The sequence below is a fragment of the Rhamphochromis sp. 'chilingali' genome, assembly GCF_963969265.1.
Source record: "Rhamphochromis sp. 'chilingali' genome assembly, chromosome: 8".
Lineage (NCBI taxonomy): Eukaryota > Metazoa > Chordata > Actinopteri > Cichliformes > Cichlidae > Rhamphochromis > Rhamphochromis sp. 'chilingali'.
The window spans coordinates 13,905,628-13,929,725 of NC_137935.1; the positions used below are offsets into that span (position 1 = coordinate 13,905,628).

The following is a 24,098-nucleotide window of genomic DNA, read 5'->3' on the forward strand; positions in this document are numbered from 1 at the left end:
TCAGCGAGCAGCAGGAGCTTTGTCTTCTGTAACTCAACATGTGCGATTAGTTCTCATTGTGCGACAGTGTAATCTGCACAGATAATGCTTTTTCCCTTAATGCAGACTCTTTTAAAGTTCTCAGAGACACTGACGGCGGCTCTATTTGAATATTCATAATGTCTATTTGAATTTGAAATGCAAGGAGTTTATTATACAGAGAGCGTGATAACCTTTGCAACACTGCTGGGCTTGCAGTGTACCTTTGTATTGTCTCCTGAGTGGTTTGTGTCTTATTACTAAGACACAGCATATGTGGGCTTGGTTGCCGACTTGGTTTAGAAAAACGCTTGGATTTGTCCTCAGCCATTAGAGCATTCTGGCATCAACATGGCCAGGAGATGCACACAATAAAGATAGTGAGAGGCTATTTTTGGCACCTTAAATGCTAAAATGTAATCTAACGGGATGTCATCAAATATGACACATGCAAAAATGCATCCCTTGAACAGAGAGCTCATTAATGGATTCCTCTCAATGTATTCACAATGCCTCCATGTTTTTCTTTTTGCCACACAGCGTGGGCAATCTTTTATGCCTGGATCAGAAACCTGCACGATTCATTTACTTTAAAAACAACCAAGTGTAGGATGGCTACATCAGCATGCTGGGTTCACAACCAGCAATCTGCATTATTTCAGGTGGATCACACTCGTGTACATCCAATTGCCAAAACGCTGAAAGTGAGCAAGACTCTGTGAAATGCAGGCAGAAATTTACAGTCCAGAAAATGACCCAGTGGGTGCATTTATTCTTAGCTCATGCATGCAGTAAAGCAGCATTTCTCTTATATTACACTGCTTAAAAACAAAGTAAATTTCGTACAAATACCTGAAGTAGGTAACATTTTCCCCCCAAACACAGTAATTTGTTAAGACAGATCATTTCACGACTTGATTCCCGAAAAGCTTTTAACAGATTTTACACGGAATAAATTATAGGAAATGAGAGAATCAGTGCAGGAAATGCACGTACTTTTGTTGACAAGTGACGGAGCTTATCCCTGTGTTTGGTGAAGAATTCCTGGTAAAGCTGTCAGCAGTTGAAATGTGGCGAGGTTTGTTTTGTCCCGTGCTGTCACTATTAAATGTCGCCGAGCCTTATTTAAATGCAGGGATTGTATCTATGTGGGTGAAGTGCCGTGGTAGTGCTATGTGTTCTCAGATAGGTTTTTTTCTTTTACTGAGTGGGTTACTCTGCTTTGATGCTCACACAAGCTGTTTCTGCTTCATGCCACAGCCACCACTGCCGATAGACTTTAACACTGTTTTAGAGCCTTTTTGTTCTGTCTATATCTTGTTTTCGGTCTCTGCATTGGTAATTTCTGATGTTTCCATCCATCACTTTGTTTCAATTTATTCAGATGTCATAGTGAACAAGGACACCTTCAGAGAGTTCAGTCTGTCTGTTGGGCTGTTAAAAATAGGTAATTATTTTCAGTAGTTCTCCTAGTGCACCTGTTGAGAAGGTCGCAGCGACTCTTAACAACATGTAAATAGCTTTAGACAAAGTTAGTTCAGCTTAGCACCTATGCTTCAAAAGGGCAATTATTTAGCCAGGCTTTGGCTTTTCACGTAGATAACAAAAAAAACCAAAACAAGGTGTAACATGTAGAGTACCGATCTTTAGAGGTCCACTTTAGACAATTGGCCACTTCAGGCTTTAACACATGTGAGTGACATCAATATTTTCATCTGGCCTGACTCTCTCCAAAAAGGTAGGCTAAAGTATACTCCCTCACATAGAAGATAGTTCGCCCTGAGCTGAGTGATCTAAAGAGGTTGAAGCTCCACAAACACTTGTAGTGTAAAGAAGCTTTATTACTTGACCGGTGTTTCAGTATGTGGCCCTCGTCGGTGTAATCAAAAACTACATCGCAGACGGCACTTTAAATACCGTACGTGTTTGAGTGGAGGGGAAAAAAAAACATCTATCCACCAGACTGTACGTATGCTCTGAAATTTGTCTGCAATTTATTTTTATTTTTTTATGGCCGAACATGTACTAAATGTGTTTGCTTTCTAGCATTCTGTGTTTCTGTTGGTTGTGCAAACATGGGTCGTAGCAGCATGGTGGTGAAGCGGTTAGCACCGTTGCCTCACATCAAGGTTTCTGGTTCAAACAACCTCTCTGTGTCTCAGTGGGTTTCCGCCCGCAACCCAAAAACACACATGTTAGGTTAAGTTGGTATTTCTGAATTCAAGCCAAGAGTCTGAGGTAGATGAAGTGTGCAAAGGTGACATTTAACCATACAGAGACCTTTCAGTGGTCAGCAAATAATTACACCACAGTGTTTTGCTTGATGAACAGCACACGCTGCTGGAAATAAGGAGTTGTGCAGTGTTGTCAGGTGGTATTTGAAGGGCCTTTAAGTGAACTTCCCAGGAGCCCATAGACTGTATATAAAAGATGGACGTATCTACTGTGGCTAGCAAATTCTCACTGTGAATCTTCAAGATCAGCATTGTAACTGCAGCCATCTTAGGTTTTTGAAACAAAATGTCAAAGAAAACCCGGGAAATGCCCTTGTGACCATATTTGCAAATTTAGTATCATGTTGTATTCAATGTTTGACTCTCAGGAAAATGTTGATTGAAGTCACAGGTTAAGGTACCCAAGAGCTGTTTTCCTGCTAACTTCTATACAACCACACTTTTCTTTCAAGCAGAGGAGTCTGCCCCTGCTGGCACAGCCGGGCTGAGGAACGCGAAAGGTGACCTTCGGCATTCTTATATGACGCCTCGGGTTATGGATGAAATCATGTAGAATGGCGCTCCCGCGGTAATACACGCTCCAGCCATGTATTCCAGCCCTAACCATAACCTTATCCCTAACCTTAACCAGCACTTTAATGACATTAAATACTGTTTTCCAAAGCGATTTCTATATAAAATCTTCATTATTTTAAAGGACAAGCAACACAATAAGAGTTGAGAGGCAGATGATCATTTCACAAGCTGTAGATTCTACATGTGTAGATTCGATCCAAACGGTTCTCATGTTTCATCATTTTTCCGATCTCGTAATATAGGGACGTGTTGTTGAAGAGTAATATATCAGCGATTTGTCCCCTAGCATAAAATGTTACGCTTTGGGAGTGAGAACGTGGTATATATAAACACCTATACCAGACACAAGGTGGGAAAATAGGGCTGTGCAATTAATAGCATGTGGCTTTTCAAGTGATTTTTTTATTTAATTACTTGACTTTAATTATAATTAAAGTTTGAGGAAGTTTAAGGAGTCTCTGAGCAGCCATGTTAAATTATTGTAATCTCCTTGTTGACCAAAAAATATTTTTTTAATACTTTGAGAAAAAAGAGAAAGATCAAACTTGGGTTTTTTTGGCCCCCTACGAGGTAAAACCTCCTTGTAGTGTTTAGAGGAAAGGCAGAAAACAGCTTTAAAAAGCCATAGAGCTAAGAGGCAGACATGCCTTGTTTAAAGTCTTCTTATTAAATTGTCTGTGTTTGTCATCTTTCTGCAGTAGTGACTTCAGAAACAGGCTCAGCGATGGGCTCGGTGCTGTTTCTTGTGAGTTGACAGCTCGTAACGATGAGTGACAGGTGTCGGTGTGCGAACTTGTTCAGCTTAGTCTCAGGAGGACGGCAATAAGTGCAGACTTTGTTGACTCGAGGCAAACTGTCTGATTTTGTTGTCTCTCTAGTTTCATCACACATGTACATAACTATTTTATGGACTCGTTTAATAGTCCTGATGAGAAAATGACACTTAACGACAGGGGGTTTACTGTGTGCGAAGGAAACCAGGCGCACCTCTGAACTTGCCGACTGTGCAAGCATGCCTTCCGGGTCCCAGTTGTTTCTCTGTTTTAATACAGACAGTGGTAACCAGAGTAAAAGTATTTACCTTCATTCAAACAGGATTCAAATGAGTATCACGCACAGAGCAAATTAATTCAGTTCATCTCTGTACCACACTAAGAAAACCTTTAAAAGTCTGATGTGTTCAGAGGGAAAGTGAGAGTATAACTTTTTTTTCTCAGTGCCGAAATGGCATTTTGGTGTGCAGCTGGGTTTTTTGTGCGCGAATATAATCAGACAATTTCAGGGTCGAATGCACGCAGAATATTGGAGGATCTTCATTGTTTTGCACTTTCCTTGTAAAAAAAAACAACACACAAAACACAAACATTACTTGTCTCTATTTCAGCAGAGAGAATCTGACTGGTCACCGTTTTCCTCTCATACCCTTTACTGAGCTGCTCTCAAGCTGTTTTGGATTTTAGCTGTCAGATTTATGCTTCCACACATACGCTTGTGCGTTTACCTCTGCCTGAACTCCGAGAGGTCTGAAATGTAAATTTGAATGCCAGAAAAACTGAGCAACACCTCATTTTCAGTCGGGCCGTGGCAGCCTCTTCTTCCCTGCAGCCCTTTGGCTCTAACCCCTCATCGCAGCCCATTGAGACACTTCGCCTGGCACCCCCCTCCCATCCCCCTCTTGCCCTCTTGAACATTTTGTCTCCATGGCAATGTTTTGAATGAGATTTAGGGCAGGAAAGGTTGTTGTTGTTGTTGTTGTTTTTTTCCCAAGGGAGCTGAAAAATTAGCAGAACTCTATAGAAACTGCTGTCCTCGTGTGTTTAGGCGAGCACTAAGTGGTGCTGATAAATGTCAGTATGCAAACAGGAGGCGCTGCAAAGCATTCAGAATAATAAGCATTTTCATTTTCTGTCCTAATAATTCGTTCTGTGTTGCAGGTGACCAGATTAGCCATTCTTAGAAAGCAATTGAAAATGTGCCTTTGGTGTTTCTCTTTTGCAGTCACCTCTTTGGAGCCTATTATTGGCCAGTATGGGGAAATGCTCAAGATCCCATGCAACAGTGGAGCCATAAAGGCAGAAGACATCGCCATCACTAAATGGAAATATGTAAGTCACACTGGAGATCAGTTGTTCTCAAAATGGCAAAGTAGGTCTAAGGCCCACTTACTGTGTCTGAAGTCGAACCACGCCCAGTCTGAGTGCATTAGACCATGCATCTGTCCCTCCATATGACACCGCATGAACAGTGCATGCTTTTATTGTGAACACGAAGCCAGTGCCATATGCGAGCGACACATAACAAGCGCGCTCTGCTCTCCAGGACAAAGGGGATGGAGTTCCAGGATACCTGCTGGTCAAGCAGAAAAACCAGAATGTCTCAATCAGCGCCACTGATGAATACAAGGTCCGTGTGAGCATGGACAAAAACTCCAGCCTGCTGATCTCTGCCGCCAAGCTCAGCGACCAGCGGACTTTCACTTGCATGGTGGTGACCGGCGGAGACGTGTTCGAATACCCAGTTAATGTCCTAATTCACAGTGAGTCTGAATTAGCTGAAAAATTGTCGAAATGCCCTCGTTCAAGTGCTGTGACTGACACAAGCAACACCCAGCCTTTCCATTCACACTGTTTTTTTTCCCTCAACTGCAGAGTTGCCGGCAAAGTTGGAGATTTCTGGAGAAGCAGAGGAGCTAGAGATTGGAAGACTTACTAAGGTGGAGTTTTTAATGATAAACATTTTAATGCCGACATTATTTTAAGCAATGAGTCATGAAGGGAAATCCCTTACTTGAGCTAACGTATCTTGAGGCCTAACAGAGATGGTGCCTGTTATTGTAGTAATGACTTCTTTGAAGTGATTCTCATGAATTAGTAAAGAGTAGAAATCTCGCTTGTGCTACAATTAAAAGACCCAAAGGATTTGAGGGGATTTACAAATGCTTTAGGCATTTCATGGTCTATTGCATGGAAAACTGTTTAGTCCTCAAATACCAGAGTGGCATTAACAAAAAGCTCATTTTCTCATATGTTTGGTCATTTAAAAATAGTCATGAAATGCATTTTTTTATTCATCCTTTGAGTGCTTTTCTTGCCTGTTTCTCACTTTTTTTTCCCTTTTTTTGCTTTGCAGCTTGGAAATTGTGTTGCAAAAGATGCCAACCCACCTGCAAACATCACATGGTTCAAGAACAATAAACCTCTGGAGGCTGATGGGAAAGGTGAGCGTTCACCATCCCTTTTGTTGTCTTTGAGTTCTAAAAAAATATATTTGACATTTATGAATATTGCATACACAGATGGTTTTATTCTCTCTGACAGGGACAGTTGCTGTAAATTATTCTGCTGTGATGAATTGTGCTGCACTCTCATGACGGCGCGGCTCATGACTGTGTGCAGTGTTTTGGTCATTGCACATTTTTTTCCTTGTTAGAGTTTTCAGACAGTGCTTGTTTGTTTTCTGTCTAGGGATTTCCATCAAAGTTTCTGTTGTGGTAGAATCTAGTACCGGCCTCTCGACCACTACCTCCACACTCGAGTATTCTGCAATGAAGGAAGACACAGGCGCCAGGTTCAAATGCCGTGCTGACGGTCTACCGCTGGAATCCTCTTCCATGAACTTTACTATTACCTGTGAGTCGTTGAGCGTACTTTGTCTAAAACCTTTTATTTTGATTTCGTTTTTTTGTCTGTAAATTCAAAGAAAGGGTTTAAAATGCAAGATGATCATCATGAAATCTCTGAAAGTTTACGCTCTGTCTAAACTACATGCCATATCCTGAAAACGACACCCACTCAAACACCCACAATATTCTACTTCAGCTTGAAAGTCTCAGTAATCCACTGCCTGTAGCAGGACAAAACTATACAATGTGCCTGTATCAGAGGATTGTTTTAGCACCTCATTTGTAACTAACTGTTGCAAAGATATTTGTAGCAAGCTGTTGTAGCCAAGGCACAACATAATAATGCTGCTTAAAACTCTGTGAATTATCCACAATATACTATAACACAAACTATATAGAGTCAAAACGCTGGAGCTTAACTTACAACAAGGACCTTCACTCTATGCAAAGAAAGGAGAGCCATGAAAATTCTCCCCTCTGCTGTGGTTGGGAATTAATGACCAGCTATGACCAGACAGGTAAGCAGCGAAAAAAGATTTGGGATGCAGTACTGTGCAGACTCGTGCTGCCCCCCATTATTCTGTATTTTGATTACAAGCAGTGGGTTGCTTGTTCACTCATTTTCAGTCAAAAAATGCCAAAGATAACACAAAATGACATATCTCCTCCACACATCACTCACTCACTTGGACACTAGAAGGGGGAATTATGTTAAAATGCTCTTCATAGACTACAGCTCTGCATTTAATACCATAATTCCCTCCACACTCACCACCAAGCTGGAGCATCTGGGACTCAGCTCATCTATGTGTCAGTGGATCTCCAACTTCCTAACTGGCAGACCACAGGCAGTAAGGATGGGCGGACATGTCTCAGCCTCCACCACTCTCAGCACTGGAGCCCCCCAGGGGTGTGTTCTGAGCCCCCTGCTGTACTCTTTGTACACATATGACTGTGTGGCCACTACCAGCTCCACTACCATCATCAAGTTTGCTGACGACACCGTCGTGGTAGGCCTGATCTCTGATAACAACGAGACGGCCTACCTGAAGGAGATTAGGAATCTGGAGAACTGGTGCCAGAGGAACAACCTCCTTCTAAACGTCAGTAAGACAAAGGAGCTGATAGTGGACTTCAGCACTAAGCAGGAGAGGAACTACCAGACCCCCGTCATCAACGAGTGCCCAGTGGAGAGAGTGGACAGCTTCAAATACCTCGGAGTTCACATCACGCAGGACCTGTCATGGTCCTGTCACATCAACACCGTGGTGAAAAAGGCCCGACAGCGTCTCTACCACCTCAGACGCTTGAGAGACTTCCAACTGCCCTCCAAGGTGCTCAGGAACTTTTACTCGTGCACCATAGAGAGCATCCTGACGGGAAACATCTTAACCTGGTTCGGGAACAGCACCATGCAGGACAGACGAGCTCTACAGAGGGTTGTGCGGTCAGCTGAGCGCACCATCCGCTCCGAGCTCCCTGACCTGCACTCAATCTACAGCAGGCGGTGCTGGACCAAGGCCAGGAAGATCGTGAAGGACCTCAGCCATCCCAACAACAGACTGTTCTCTCTGTTGAGGTCAGGAAAGCGATTCCGCTCCCTGAAGACCAACACAGAGAGACTGAAGAGGAGCTTCTTCCCGCAGGCGATACGGTCTCTCAATCACACCACCACACAGTACTGACCCACACATATGGTTCTTACACACACACTGGACTTTCTGGACTTTGTTTTTGCACAACACTGGTCACTATATTCTTCATTTCCAGTTAATACTTGTACAGCTGCTGTTATTGTGTATATATTTATTTATATTTAGATTTCTTCATACATTCTTATATAGTTCTATATTGTGTATTGTGTATTTTGTTGTACAGTTATTTTATTTTCAACTTTAATTTATATATTTTATCTTATTCTTCCCAGTTAAATTTACCCTTCATTCTAATTTGTGTTGTACAGTTATTTCATTTTTAACCTTAATTTATATTTTATTCCTTCCTAGTTAAATTTACCCTTTTTAATTTTTCATATTTATTTCCTATCTTATTCATAGCCTTTTCCTTTTTTGTTTTCTTTAGGTCACGAGCAGTTGTCCAAGCATTTCACTACATATCGTACTGTGTATGACTGTGTACGTGACAAATAAAATTTGAATTTGAATTTGAAGCATTATTGTGCCAACAGAGCAATACCCAGAGAGCTACTAGCTGGAAACCTGGTATACAATGGCTTGGTGTGCAGTGTGTCCTAAAAAAATTTGAGGAAAGTGGACAAGTGGCAGCCAAAATGAGAGGTAACAGGCATAAAAAACCATCTATAGCAGATGAACAGTGTATGAAAGTCATGCCTTTAAGAAACAGGCAAGTATGTGAGACCAAACAGATGTCTGGCTCTTCGGTCAAGTCATTCTTAAGGAAGGGAAACAGAGAGAAAAAGCAGAGGTGTGCCAAATTAAAGAAGAAAACCGAAATCAGCGGCAAAAGATCTAATGAATCAATTTAAAATGTTTGGTTCAAATCATTGTCAGTGTGTACAGAGAAGGTCAGGAGCCATCTGTAAAACACAGTGGATCTCAAACACACCGCCAATGCAGTAAAACCATACCTGGATAGAAAAACACACACTATCCATCATGGATTGGCCTCCCCAGATTCTCCGGACTTCAACATCATTGAAGCAGTGTTGGATCATCTTGACAGAGAACGGAACAAAAGGCAGCCAACATCCAAAGACGACCTTTGAATGTCATTCATGAGCTATTCCTGAAGACTATTTAAAGAAATTAGAAGAAAGCTTACCTTGAGATTTCAGGCTATGTTGAAGAATAAAGGTGGCCGTAGCAATTGGTGACTTTTAAGCTCATTAGTATTGTACAAACTCTGTTTTTGGCCTAAGTAAATGGCCTGTATTTATATAGCGCTTTACTAGTCCCTAAGGACCCCAAAGCGCTTTACATATCCAGTCATCCACCCATTCACACACACATTCACACACTGGCGATAGCAAGCTACATTGTAGCCACAGCCACCCTGGGGCGCACTGACAGAGGCGAGGCTGCCGGACACTGGCGCCACCGGGCCCTCTGACCACCACCAGTAGGCAACGGGTGAAGTGTCTTGCCCAAGGACACAACGACCGAGACTGTCCAAGCCGGGGCTCGAACCGGCAACCTTCCGATTACAAGGCGAACTCCCAACTCTTGAGCCACAATCGTGGCTATTCAGTTTTGCAAGTTTTAATAAATCGCTGCCCTTATTTGCCGTTTTTCTAGCAGAACACAAAGAAAGGTGGACCTTTATGCAGTACTGTGATTTGGTGCAAGCTTGAAGGAAGAAGGTGCTGTGTGAATGTATATAAAGTTTTAAAGAGGACATAGAACTGGGCGTTTTTTCTCTCTCTGGCTACACGGTTTTATTTCAGGTTGTTTCGTTTAATATTCTCCTCACTGACGTCTGTGTTTCCTCCACCGCGATGAGAATTACAAACATGTTTTATTCACATTTTTTAAGTATTGACACAAATGAATCACTGATGCTGTTTTCTTTTCTAGAACATCAATAATTAAAGTATGTTTCCGTCGATGAAACTTTGCTGTTGATGAAATGTTGCTTTTTGGTGAGAAAACAGCTTATTTAATATGGCATGACAAGAATTTCAAAATGGAGTGAAAGAGAATAAAAGTGTCCCTTTTTAATTGAAGTCAAGCTTCTTGCACATCACACGTGTAACACAGCAGCAACTCGTGATCCACGAGAAGACCAAGAGACGTTTTACAACTGTAATCAGACGGTGCCTGTGGTTTTTGCGAGTGCATTAACATTTTTTTTTCTATAATTCTCTCACTTCCAGTCGAGACAGACACGGGTAACGGCACCTTTTGATGGTGAAAGTTGAAAAATGAGGTGTGGATTCTGAGATTTATACCGAGTGCAGCATTAAATATTGAAGTTGCCTGCTCAACACGGCCCAGAGTAGAACTTATCAGTGCTGGAACATTTTCTTTCAAGAAATTCTTGAAAGAGTTTGCCTTAGATGGAGCAGAAACATTGAGCTTTGAAAGGATTGTTTGGTTGAGTGCCTCAGATTATGACTGCAATTCAACCACCTCCTCTGCTGCATTTTGAAGTTGGTCATAACCAATAGTGAGGCACAAAGTTAGAGTTCTCTGTAGCGTGCTGACACAGTGGATGAGTGCAGTCCCCATTGCATTCAGCTGGTTGGGGAGCACGCTCCACTTGTTACACCCTCCACCCTCGCCCCTCTGACTTTCTTGCTCCTGTTTTCTGCACAGACTCCACGGAGAACATCATGCTTGAGGTCAGTCCTCAGAAAGAGCTTAAAGAGGGAGACAACTTGACTTTGAAGTGTGTGGCAGATGGTAACCCAGCTCCTACCAGCTTTAACTTTCACCTTAAGGTATCTCATTAAAAGCTTTGAAATTCCTTCTGTTCATCCAAACTAGTGCTTACTTCATCTAAAATGTATTTATTCAGTCTTTTATCCTCAGCAACGTAAATGAAATGTTGCTGTTTTCACTGTTTTTGCAGGGGGAGCTGGTGACCGTGGAAAACACGGATACCTACACCATCGCGAATGTCTCACGCGACGCCACCGGTGAATACAAATGCTCCCTAACTGATGACACGTCCATGGAAGCGACCAGGAACATCACCGTCACCTGTAAGAAGACAAAAATAATCATTTCTCTAGAAGTAGAAATTACTGCAATTTTACCCCACACATCTGCATCTGTATCCAAATAATTATCTTTTCTCCCTGCAGTCTTATTTGTTATGAAAGTCCTAATATCTCTCTTTGCAAGACTGTCTTCTTCTGATTTGGGGAGAAATTGTTGTGTCAGCCGCACTGCTTCTAATAAGCTGCATCTGCAGGGCTGTGAGCCAAGTGCAGAGTTATATGGTTAACAACAGAAATGTTTTGACCCTTAACAGGCCTCTGAACCATCTTTCTGCCATCCTCTCCTCTTTTCAGACTTAGACATCAATTTAAGCCCCTCTGGGAATATTGTCAAGCGCGCTGGCGAAGCCTTGAATCTGAGTCTTCAGATTGATTCTTCCGGAAAGGCAGAGGTCTCCTGGACAAAGGTAGAAACGATCTTTTATATAACAAAGCTCCAATCATTGGGGTTTGTGCTTGTTATTGACAGCGCCGATATTCTCTTGGATTTATTTCAGAATAATGCTAAACTGGGCAAACAGCCCAACTTTACCAAGCTCGGTTACTCGGACTCTGGTCGCTATGAGTGGACGGTGACAGTTGGACACATCACCCGGACAGCTTCTTTTGATCTTACTGTCGAAGGTAAGGGTTTGAAGAAAAGTCTTACGCAGGGAGAGAAAACTGGTACCACTCTGTCTCATATTTGAAGTTAGTTAAGGTATGCAGCCAACAGGCAGTTTGTGAAGTTTAAGAATGGATGGAACAGCCTGACTTTGTCTAAGGGTAAAAACTATCAGCTTAAAGCTAACGCATTAATTAAATATGCGTTGTTGTTTTTTAATTCATATAAAAATCAGTGGTTAAAAAAGTTATTTTAACAGTTTAATCAGACTCCAGATGGTTACTCGCAGCTACATCTTGTTTTTACACTTTATTTTCTGTACAAATTTTGAAAAATAAACAAGACAGAGCATGCTAATTGCTGATTTTTGGAGGCACTAGTGGGATTATTTTCCTTTGGACTGGCTCGCTGATTTTCTTTACTTCTAGTTTTCAGCCAAATGGCTAATGACTCTAGACTCATAGGGACATGAGAGTGGTATTCATCTGCTCATCTAACTCTTGGCAGGACAGCGAATATAAAATGATTTCTCTAAGAAATTCCTTTCCTCAGTCATATTTAGATGTGCCGGTGGATCGGATTAAACCACGATAAATTGAGCTTTATAACACGTGTTTCCTTACAGGTCCTGCAGTTGTAAAGAGCCTGTTCAAAAATCGCAGTAATGACGGCCAACATAAAGTCTTGACTTGTGAGGCTGAAGGCTCTCCAAAGCCAGCTGTTTCCTGGAGCATTAATGGCACCGTGGTATGTACCCTTTACGTGCTTGGAAGTTTACCTATTATCAGAATTGCAGGAAATTTATCCTTGGATAATTGTTGCAGTTTCTGAAGGTCATATCTATTAATTCTTCCTAACAGTACATAAAAGATTTGTTTTATGTGTTCGCTCCTCCTGTGCTGGCTAGGGATGGTATTGATAAGATTTTCTCGATTACGATTCCATTTTCGATTCTGTTTAACGATTCGATTCTTTATCGATTCTCTTATTGATTCTTTTTAAAAAAGGAGAACACTAAGGTCGATTAGCTTAGAACTTTGTTTTATATCTTCTCTTTGAACAAGATAGAAATTTAGGAGTAACATGGCCTTACAAACCCAGCAGGGAGATCTTAAGAGATCCATAGCCAATGGGGTGTCACAGGGTCCCCAGGAAAAAAAATTGTAAATGTAAAATGATAAAATAAATATTCTTCTGTAGCAATAACAAAGTATAACATAAATTATTCTGTAGCAATTACACAAGAATATCTAGTAATGTCCCTGCCTGCAATTAAACACATTCACTTACCGAAAATCATCTGCTGTGGCAAATGGGTGCAAGCGTTTTATCACAAACTTAGTCACTGCTCGGTGACATTCGTCTATCCTGGCCTGAAAGGAGACGCTACCGGTAGACTGCAGTGAGAACTGCCAGCATCTGAGCCAACCAGACTCTGTCTCTCTCATCATGGTCACCTAAATGCACAGTAATGGCAGGTTTTGTAATAAGGCAGATCGCGCTAACATAATATGCACTGTTAGTTGATTATTTACCTGCCACATTAACGGGAGAGGACGTGCAAACGTTACCGCTGCTGCTGGGTTGAGATTCACGAGTCCGGAGCGGAATTAAAAACACGACATTCATTTAAGGTCATCGTGTGTTTTGTGAGCAAATGCTTTTGCATATTCGTAGCGTTTCCTCCCTTAAATGAAATATCTACTTTGCAAGTACTGCAAGTTGCCAAACTTTTGAGCGTTTGAGCTGCTTAGGCGCCCTGCCAGGTAAATGACGCTCCGCAACGTGGTGACGTCATTCGGGGCGACTGGAATCGATAAGAGAATCGTTTGGCAAACACTTCCAACCGGTTTTCGATACCCATCCCTAGTGCTGGCACAAAAGAAAATCCTCAGAAAAAAAACTGTGTCAGACTTAAAGAGCCATGAAAGGAAAAATACTGTATTACCGGTATTAGAAAACGTGCATTAGCGCCACGCTTACAGTTGTGTGAAGTCTTCAGTTTATTGTCCCATCAGAACAAACTACAAGTGTTTTTTCCCCAAGATAAATGCAGGCAGTTATTGCTTCTGTTATGGCGAAGATTGCTCTGTGGATGGTGATGACATACATCTCAGAGGCTTCACAAGATTCTGTGAATTTGAACACAGCTAAAAGCAGGTCCTTCGGGATCGATGTATACCGTTAACAAAATCAAATCTTGTGAAATGGTGAAAATATCAATGTACCTTCTGGTACTCAAGGTAAACTTGTTTATGGAATCTACACCAGGGTCGTGAGCGAGATGTGTTTGTTTTTACACAGTGCGAGCATAGCTGCTGTCAGCACATTGCAAATTCAGGGCTTCTTTTTAGTAGAAAACCAAACATTTTGCTTGTTGGGTGGCTACAAGTCATTCTTGAGAGTGTTCTTGACTTGGTTATGAAGTTGAGAAAGCTTTTTTTAAACAAGGAAAGACTTTGCATTCATCCACTTTAGTTAGCTTCTGAGCTTCTGAGAAGGAATCTATGATTCCTTCTTGTTTTAAGAATGTAGCCGACTGTTGAGTTTGACACTTGTAAAGTTTTTGCTATCGCTCTGATAGGTATGTTTTGGGGTTTTTTTTCATCTCTTTGGACCGCATTTAGAGACTGCCAGGGGAAACTTAGGAAATGCAACACTTGGAATCATCCCCAGATCTTTCGTCTGCTTAATTTGTCATGGAATAACAAGGGAATGGGTCTCATTTAGCTGTGAAACTGCTCATCGTTCAATTGTCCAATTACTTTTGAGTCTAAAAGTGGGTGCCTGTCAGAATCATATCCATGGTGAACTCCACCACAAATAATAAAACTACCATATAAGAAAAGCTCATTTAAATGCCTGTACAGACTATTCCCCCAAAAACATCAACTTGTTTTGTTTGTTTAATTTATCATGAGATTATAATTTTAATACTGAAATCACTCAAGTGGATGAGTTCTTATATAGCGCTTTTCTATTAAGTGCTTTTCTATTAAACATTCACATGGATGGATGCATCAGAGAGCAACTTGGGGTTAGTATTTTGCCCAAGGATACTTGGCCAGGGCCAGCCAGGGATCGAACCGCCAACCTTCCAATTAGTAGATAACCACAGTAATAACAGCAGTGAAGATGACTATTGTATCTGTACCTGTATATGAAACTGCTACAGGGTGACGTCTAATTTCAGTCACAGGACAACAGAATTCATCATCATTGCCATCCAGGGTAGTTGGAAACCAGTCATGACAAGGCGATTTCTCAGTGGCACTTACGGAAAAAGTTTCCCCCCATGTGCTTGTTAACGCGCCTGTTTTCAGTCGCAGTTGGGTGTAGCAATTTATTTGTTAAAATAACAAGATGGGTATCGGCTTTAACAAATGACCTCCACACCCCGCCCTCCTCCACCTCGAGACACTCTTGAGACTGCAGTGAGGTTTTCAAGCCATATAAAATCATTCAGAATGCTTTGAGTGTTTCTGTCCTATTTTCCCTTGAAAGCATTACTCCTTTGTTGGTGAATCAATACTGGTTGTCATAGAAATTCATCCTCACAGTGGTCCTCCTATATAAGATGGCAACAGGTTTGTGCTGCAGTAACTATTTCATTGACGTCTTTAGATTACAACGTCTGAATGTCCTCTACAAAGTAGCCAATAGATGGTTTATAAGGAGAATTTAGGTCCACTTTCGGCTTCATTAAGAGCCTGATAGGGAGCAGATGGTTGTGAATATGGAATAAAAACATCAATAGAGTTGCATGAGCTTAAAACATAGTGGCATTTGTCTTACAGCGAACCTCAGTGTATCACCAGCAGAAATGTGAAGGTGTGGCTAAACAGAGGCTGTGTGCTTAAGCCTCCTACTATTGTCTTTGTCCAGAGACAGCTCTTGCTTTTCTTTACTTTTTCCCTTTTTGCTGCACAGTGAATGAATACCCCCTGTTTTGTGCATGGCAGTTTGCACTGTTAGTATTTTCCCCAGCTGTCACACTTGTGAACTTATCTGGTCCAGGCTGTTGTGGTCAGTGTTTCGAAAGAGTACATTTCTTCATTTTCCCCGAGGCTCAAACAGTATTTTCCAGCAGCCTGTCACGAGAACAAAAATTGTCTGTTTTTTAAATGGAGCCTCTTTTTTTCTTCTTCTTTTGTTTCCACAGTCTACCTGTGTGCGCACTGATAGCAGAGTCACTCAGTGAAGCTGTGTGAATTACACATAAACCTGGGGGTGTGCGCAGGATGGTTGCAGTTCTCCTCAGCCCTTTCAGTCATTGTCTAACCACGAGAGGAACCTTAAAATCTTTAATTTACTCCAAAAAAAAAAATACACGGAACTCTGTCAGGAAATAAAAATGCATTTTGAAAGTAACACATTTCAGCAATTTAATCCCACCGCCCCCCATTCAGAAAAATGTGAAGACTTGAATACGGGATCAGTAATAAGTATTTACAAGAATGCAACATCCTTTTGTATATGCGGAGGATGTGCAAAGGGTGTTGGCAGTTTGTCTTTGTGTCTGGGGTTTTCCTCTGAGACTCAGGAGTCTATATCCCAGAGGCACACACGCTGTTTCTTTGTCATGCAAGGACTGACTCACTTACTGGTCCAACATCGCCCCCTCATGGTGCAAATCTTCTTCAAATCATCCGGATCAGATGTGCAACTATTAACATTTGTTTCTTCTCTCTCTCTCTCTCGTTACTCAGCTTGGTGAAAGTCCTTTCGTCAATGGAAAGATTACACACAAGATCAAAGTTGTGCCCTCTGCAAATCTAACTGTCCACTGTACAGTGACCAATAGTCTTGGCAATGATTCCAGAGCTATAAATGTGTCCTCTTGTAAGTACAAAGTCATAATTTGGTCCTTTTACCTCTGTCGGCTTCATTTTTCTTTCATGAAGTCACTAATCTGCCTTCCTAAGTGTTTTCCTACTGTTCTTACTAACTCTTTCCATCTGCATGTTAACTTGGCATCATGTTTACATGCTTTGACAAAACGACAATATTGTAGCAGGTATGTACACCAGGGTAAATCCACCCAGTTTGGGATTGTCTGTAGCGTGTGTGGAGTCACGTCGTTGCACACCAATTTGGTGGCCATAAGGGCAATTAGTTAAAATCAGTTGTTATTTTAGGATTTATAGTCCACTGATGAGTAAGCAGGAAAAAAACACTGTTAAATACACAATGTATCAAACATACACAAACACTAGTACGTCTTTCAAGAACTTTATGTATTGGTGGTAGTTGTCTATTAAAGTCCAGCCTTTTTACTCTCACCATCACTGTCTAACTGTAATTAGTGCATGCACTTAGCACTTAGTCCACACTCTTGTCTGACGGTATCCAAGTGTGTTTATATCACCATTTGTTCTCTCTTGCCTCCTCATTCCTGTGTGTTTGGGATGGCATTTCCACATCGTTCTTTTCTCTCCCCCCCCCCCTCGCTCAGTGGGTGTATGTTGGGATGCTGGATTTAATCTGTTCCCTCTTGGAACCTCTTGCATGCAAAGTCGAGTAGATGTAGAGTAGTAATTTTTCAAGCTTGCTTTTTTGTTTTGTTTTTTTTCCCCCCCCTTCATTTCGGTTGGACGTTAATGTTATTTCATATCTGATTTCAGTAATTGAGGAGGTGAGAATGGATAAACAAGGTAAGTTGGCGCGGTCTTCCTTCTTGTAAAGAAACAGTAGAAAGTGGGTTGACGAAAGTCTATGGGGGAATCGAATGTTGCTCACTAAAAGACGGCTCTTTATCAAATATTTATCTTTAGTGTCACCTTGGACTGTAGAGCAGAAAAAACAATGTTTAGACAGTGCGCTTCTTTTAAATAAATATAGTTGTGAAGCAGTAGGAGGAATGGAGCTACCAGCATCCTGACAAGATGCCAACATTGTTCATAGTCCCATTGACGAGATTAAAGTGGGGACTGCTCCCATTAACATTCAAATCAATGAGTCATAATCATGCACAGTGCGGATGTGTCCATTCATCAATGCATTTAATGCACACCAGAGTATTTTTTTTTCTGTCTAGACTGGAGCAGCATACAGAAACATGACACTCACGCCTCTGATATTTCTGTTTTGTCTTTCTCTACAGATCAGTCGGAAGACAGCGACCAAACCAGATTGGTGGTTGGTGTTATAGTGGGTCTCCTCATCGCCACTTTGGTTATAGGACTGGCATACTGGGTTTACTCGAAGAAATCCAAGTAAGAAGCACATTTAAACAAAAGCTGCTACATAAAAGTGTTCATAAAATTCACCAGTAACCCAACAAGATAAAATGAACATGAGATTGCTATGTTCATGCATCGTGGTTATTCTGATTTGCTAAAACGTCCTTTTCTATTTCCAGTTAAACATATTTTATTTAGATTCAAAAACATTGCATACCTGCACTTTACATGCAGGTATATGTAGTATTCATGTAGCAGAAAGTAATTATGCGCATAACGACTTGTTAGGTACACCTTAATAGTACTGGACGCCCTCCTTTGCCTTCAGAACTGCCTTAATTCTTAACAGGAAACATTCCTCTGAGGTTTTAGTCTATATCGACATGACAGCACCATGTAGGTTCTGCCAAGGTGTGCCAGGAAAAATATCTCCCACATCATTAACCCTCCACCAGCAGCCTGAGCCATTTAACAGGGCAGGATGAATCAATGCTCTGGTGTTATTTATGCCAAATTCAGACCGTAACCATCTGAACGGCGCAGCAGGAATTGAGACTCATCAGAGGAGGAAACATTTTTTCCAATCATCGGGTTGTTGTTTTCCAATTTTGGTGAGAGTTTACAAACTATAGCCTCAGGTTCCTGATCTTAGCTGACTTGAATGGCATCCAGCGTGGTCTCCTGCTGCTGTTGCCCATCTGCTTCTACATTAGGCATTTTGTTAATTGAGAGATGCGCTCCTGCATGCCTTGGTTGTAAGAACTGGTTATTTGAGTTACTGTTGTCTTCTTATCAGCTTGAAGTAGCCTGACCGTTTTCCTCTGACCTCTGGCATCACCAGGACGTTTTTGCTCAAAGAACTGCACATAACTGGAGATTTTTTTTTTTTTTTTTTCAAATTTGGGAAAACCTTAGCAGATCAGCAGTTTGTGAAATCAGACCATCTGGCATCAACAACCGAGCCATGCGCAAAGTCACTTTTAAATCACCTTCCCTATTCTGATGCCCGGTTTGGACTTCAGCAGCCATGTCTACATGCCTAAATACATAGACTTGCTGCCATGTGATTGGTTGATTAAATATTTGTATTAACAAGAAACTGAACAGGCATACCTAATGTAGCTTCTGATATGAACTCCTCTTGCCAACAACATGTATAATTCAAAAAGCAGTTCTCTACTGCTGGAATAACACTGTTTGGCATGAGGTTTTTAGTTTATAAACAAATGGATATTTGATTAAATGCTCTGTTTTAAAATATGAGATACGGACCATATGAGGATACTAAAATAAAAGCAATTAACTCAAAATGTAATTTTCATCCAAGACCAGTTAATAGAAGCAGTAATTTATTCTGCTGTTGATGTACTTGAGTAAATTTTCCAATTAGCCATAGCTGAGAGTTACAAGAAAACTGATGTCGCTCTCAGATCTGTGCAGTAAATATAAAGTTGGACTTAACATTAACACTCAAAGAGACGGAAACAAGTGGCTAATGTGGAAATTTAGTTTACAAGCCAGACGAGGTTTGAGACTATTGAGTCACCGGAGCGTTGTCGGCTTTCACGCACCAGGCGCCTCAGCACTCAGCGACTGCACTGAGTAGCTGTGGTTTCTAAATGCTTCCACTTTGCAATAATAACACTTGCAGATGATTGTGGAATATCCAGGAGGAAGAGATTTCACAACGTTGGTGCAACTTGTGTTATACTATCACATAAGCACACTAAACTTCAGTGAGATCTTTATAACAAGCTCCTTGAATTCCTTTACAAATATTTATAAAGACATATTGGACAGGTGCTCTGTTTCATATACCTGTAGAACATAAACACTTGAATTAAAAGATTAGGAGATGTGGTCGAGTATTTTTGTACAACTAGAGTTTGGACACAGCCAGACTCGCCGTTTCACTATTCATCCTATTCTAACCTTGTATACGGGTAGTATTGATCTTCTAATCTTACTTTTGGCAGTTCCTTCAAATGAATTAACAAATTAAAATACATGGTAAAATAAATAAAAAAATCATTGCGGTTAATGTAGGCTTTTAAGGACTATTAAGGGCTTGGGTACCTGGGCAGTGCTCCATTTTGCTTGCTAATCAGTCTTCCATTTGCCAAATTAAAGGAGTTTGCTCTTGATTGATTGTGAACTATAGTGTAAGTACACAGCAGCTGTAGATGGATAGCTTCCCTTTAGCCTAAGTGGGCAGTTTATACCGTGAGTTCTGCACACGTGTAGTAAGCAGTCACACCGTCATATCATCATGCAAGGACCGGTTAATAAACGACTGTTTTAATCGAAACAGGCAAGGAAGCTGGAAGACCGGCGAGAAGGAGTGCGGGTCCTCCGAGGAGGAGAAAAAGCTGGAGGAGAAAGTGGAGGAAAACAGCCAAAAAGCTGAGGTGTAAAGAAACAGCGGCGATGCGAAAGGTAGAGCAAGACATTTCCACCATGCACATAAAGAGTTTGACGTAAAAAGTTGTGCAAAAAAATTAATAAGACATTTTTAATCTTTCCCTTCCAGTGAGAACGTGGAACTTTTGCACATTTCTCTTCACCTCTGTCTTTAGGGAGGGAGGGGGGGAAAAGAGTGTACACTGGGATGAAGACCGTTTGGATTTGGTTTCAGGGAGAATTTTACTAAAAACAAACAAAAAAAGCATATCCAAACATCTCCCCAAGCCCATCAACCCCTCACTCCTCCCATTCCTAAAAAAAAAGAAAAAGAAAAAAAAAAGAATGGATACTGTATGTGATATACATAGCCTGTCTGCACTACTGATACATGTGTAAACCTGTCTACTATTAGGATTCATGTTTGTTAGAATGGAAATTGGAAAGCTGAGAAAATGCAAAATCACTACTAGACCAGTTGCCTTTGATGTAAGGATGTGTAGGCCAGCGTTAGTCTGTGTTCGACTTTTTCGGCCCTCGGGACATAGCAGGGACCAAGGGACATTACTGCCATAGTTTGGTTTTTTTCTGCTTTGTTTTTTGTTATTTCACCTCATCACACTCAAACAACCTCTGCCTTTGACATCAAGGTCATAAATCCATTCACTTCTATCATTATTTCAGTTTGTTCATTCAGGTAAAAAAAAAAAAAAAGCTGAGAAATTGATAAAATCCTGAAAGGGCTAAGGGTATTAGCATTAGTTTTAGATGTTGTATATCAGCAAGGACATGATGTTTCACAAAGGTGTTTTTTAATTATTATTATTATTATTATTTGATTGTGTGTAACCAGGGGAGAAAATTAATTTTGCCTCGTCTTTTCGCCAACGTTCTTTACATTCAGCGTAGCCACCTAACGACACAAGCAGGTAGATTATTGGGAGAATGTATAGCACAGTTTAAACCTTCTTTTATTGGCTGTAGTTTGGCTGCACACGTGTTTTTTGTTTTTGCATGAAAGCAACATAAAGTTCACTTTCATGCTTTTCTTTAAAAAAAATAGTAGTAAGGAAAAGGTTGTTTTTATGTAACTCCTCTATGAGTTTGTGCTCCACCAGTGTTGAGGTACGAGTGTTCATTCTGTAGCTGTGGCATACTTCTGTAATCAAAGACACCCAGTGAGCGGGATGTTTGTCTTAAAGTAGCCTTTACGATATGTTTGCCTTCTTTTAAAAATCTACCTGTAACAGCTTAAGTTTGTGATGTGCACTAGGGTTCATGTTTCATGTCGAGTTTGTGTAGAATACGATGGAATACCTGCAGCTGTACATGTCACGGTTTTGGTCCCTTAAGAGCATTTAATGAATTTGAAAAAGCAACGAGGCCAGGATGTAGTTGTGACGTACGTGATTTTACTTTTCCTTTTTGCTATTTATATTGTACAAGACTAAAATATCCTGGTAGGCGCATTCAATAATGGTCACATAACTCATGTCTCGGATTTAAACCACTGATAAATTGCTTGCAGACTCTACAAAAAATGTCATTAAGTTCTGAGTCATCGGTAGTTTGCTCTGTGTCTGGTTGAATAATATATTCAGCATGTGAGAATCTCAGACCTCCAAGCTGCTGTTTGTTGCCTACCTTGTGTAAACCATCTGATTGGAAGATTGACCAAAGAAAGTGAACATTGCCATGCAAGTATTGTAAATATCTGATGTTTGTTTTTGTACTTTTGTTTAAAATAAAGTGTACATTTGGAACAGTTATGTCCACTCAATGTTAATTATGTTGTTATCATTTTTCTCGTTTTTTCATCTGGTCATCTTTTGAAATAAAAATCAACACGGTTCGGGTCTTTCTTTTTCATTTCACTCGCACGCATACGCAGAAAACACTGACGGCACAGAGTTAATGTACAGTGACTGGTTGAGTGATAACAAATCTGTCAATACTGCAGAAAATATGCAGAAAACAAGGAAAGTGATGAGTTTTGAGGAACAGTTAATGAGACTCAGTCTTGAAATTTGAAAAATATTCCTGCATTAGACATACAAAATTACAAAACCTGACCTTTTGTTGTTATTACCAGTGGAAACTATTGTAAATATATTCAGTCCTTTCATCTGTCTTTTTAGAGGAAGGCAGGATTTAGTCCTGTTTCCATGAATTATTCAAAAAAACAAAAAAAAACAGTTAAAATATTTGGCCACAAAACTTAGCAGAATTTTGGATTTGATCCAAAACCCATCTGAGATTTTGCCATGGGCAGGATCTACACAGACATTATTACTACAGCATGTCTGCAGTATCAGGTTTCCATCTCCTTCCAGAAATTGACTTTGACATTTTGGAGTAGGTGTTATGTCAGGATGAATATGGATGAACAGGTACAATGGCACGAAAAAGGTATTGAACCCCATCCCAATTTTTTTGTGTATGTGTGTCTGTGTGTGCATCTCTTACTAAACTGTCAGATCTTAGGAATGACTTGTCTTGCTGCATAATGCAGCTGAACCTGAGCTCCAGCTCAGACCGGTGACCTGATGTTCTCCTTCAGGATTTTCTGTCAGACGCTGGAATTAATGTTTCTCTCAATTGTGGCAAGCCCCCCGACCTTGAAGCTGCAAAGCTGTCCCACAGCATTACTCTGCCACCTCCATGCATGACTGAAAGTATAATGGCCGTTTTGTTGTATTCTCTATTTAGTTTGTCAGCTCTAATGATCCCCTGTCTTCCAGTCACTTAAGCATTCTCTCAAAAGGTCTTAGGTATATTAAAGTGAACTGTAGCAAAATCCAAATGAAGCTTAATCTTCCTCTGGGTTGGCAGTGATTTACTTTGGCACACTCCCATGGAGGCCATGTTTGCCCAGTGTCTTTCAGACAGTAGAATATTGAACTTTATTGATAAGAGAAAGGCCTGAAGTTCCTCTGGTCTTCTGGGAATTCCTGTCACCCAGGTGCTGTTTGGCAAAACCTGAGAGGGCAGCCACTACTAGGAAGGCTCACTGCTGTTGCGAGGCTTCTGCATTTGAAGATGGGTCTCTAATCTGATTAGTCTCAGAGATGCAGAAACTTATTTATTAACCTCTCCTTTTTTGACATTATGATCTACTAGTTAGATCTTTTGGTAAACTTCATGCTACCGGAAAGTCCTAATTTGATTGGTAAATGCTATTTGCCAGGTGTCAGTTTGTATAGCTGATACTATATTTTAGAGTTTTGGTAACCAAGAGGATATGTGCTTTTTTGTTTTAACATATTTTATTAGATAAGCTTTGTTGCTTCAGCAGTTATTGCTTGGGTTTCATAAACTGAAGTTTATTTTTATTTTTTAATCAGACAGTTTAGGATGAGATGCATACAAATAAAGAATACATGGAGAGGGCTTAAATATTTCAGTTAAATATTCAGTTTTGAGATCCCTTTTTTCTTCCATGTCAAAGTGAAATATTGCACTTTTCGCTTCACTGCATTTATTTCAAAGCTCCTAACATGTACCTCTGGCCTACACTTCAAATGCACAACCTATGAAGAGCACATGAAACAGGGTGTTGTGGAGTAAACTGCACAAGCCGATGTACAAGACTTCAACAGGGGGAGGACACACAGAGGCAAAGTAAAACCCAAATCTGTAATCCAGACAGGCAGAGGTCATACAAGTGTGATCAGTCAGCAAGAGTAAACTAAACCAGGAGGGCACAGGCAAAAGACTAAGTCCATAAAACAGCCCAAAAGGTCACACACACACACACACA

At 40.8% G+C, this 24,098-nt stretch overlaps 1 protein-coding gene across 1 annotated transcript in view; it reads left to right on the top strand.

The window, feature by feature from the left end:
• The window catches only part of alcamb (activated leukocyte cell adhesion molecule b), a 52,227-nt gene extending 30,037 nt beyond the window's left edge, over positions 1–22,190 (top strand). The window contains exons 2-16 of the mRNA XM_080888733.1: positions 4,827–4,933; positions 5,148–5,364; positions 5,477–5,541; positions 5,958–6,045; positions 6,293–6,457; positions 10,746–10,870; positions 11,002–11,134; positions 11,447–11,559; positions 11,650–11,776; positions 12,382–12,503; positions 16,466–16,598; positions 17,381–17,410; positions 17,860–17,971; positions 20,250–20,374; positions 20,469–22,190. Of these exons, the coding sequence (XP_080744859.1) occupies positions 4,827–4,933; positions 5,148–5,364; positions 5,477–5,541; positions 5,958–6,045; positions 6,293–6,457; positions 10,746–10,870; positions 11,002–11,134; positions 11,447–11,559; positions 11,650–11,776; positions 12,382–12,503; positions 16,466–16,598; positions 17,381–17,410; positions 17,860–17,971; positions 20,250–20,352 (1,640 nt within the window). The 3' untranslated portion in view covers positions 20,353–20,374; positions 20,469–22,190. The remainder of the gene's footprint in view (positions 1–4,826; positions 4,934–5,147; positions 5,365–5,476; positions 5,542–5,957; positions 6,046–6,292; positions 6,458–10,745; positions 10,871–11,001; positions 11,135–11,446; positions 11,560–11,649; positions 11,777–12,381; positions 12,504–16,465; positions 16,599–17,380; positions 17,411–17,859; positions 17,972–20,249; positions 20,375–20,468) is intronic.
• Positions 22,191–24,098: the final 1,908 nt, after the last annotated feature.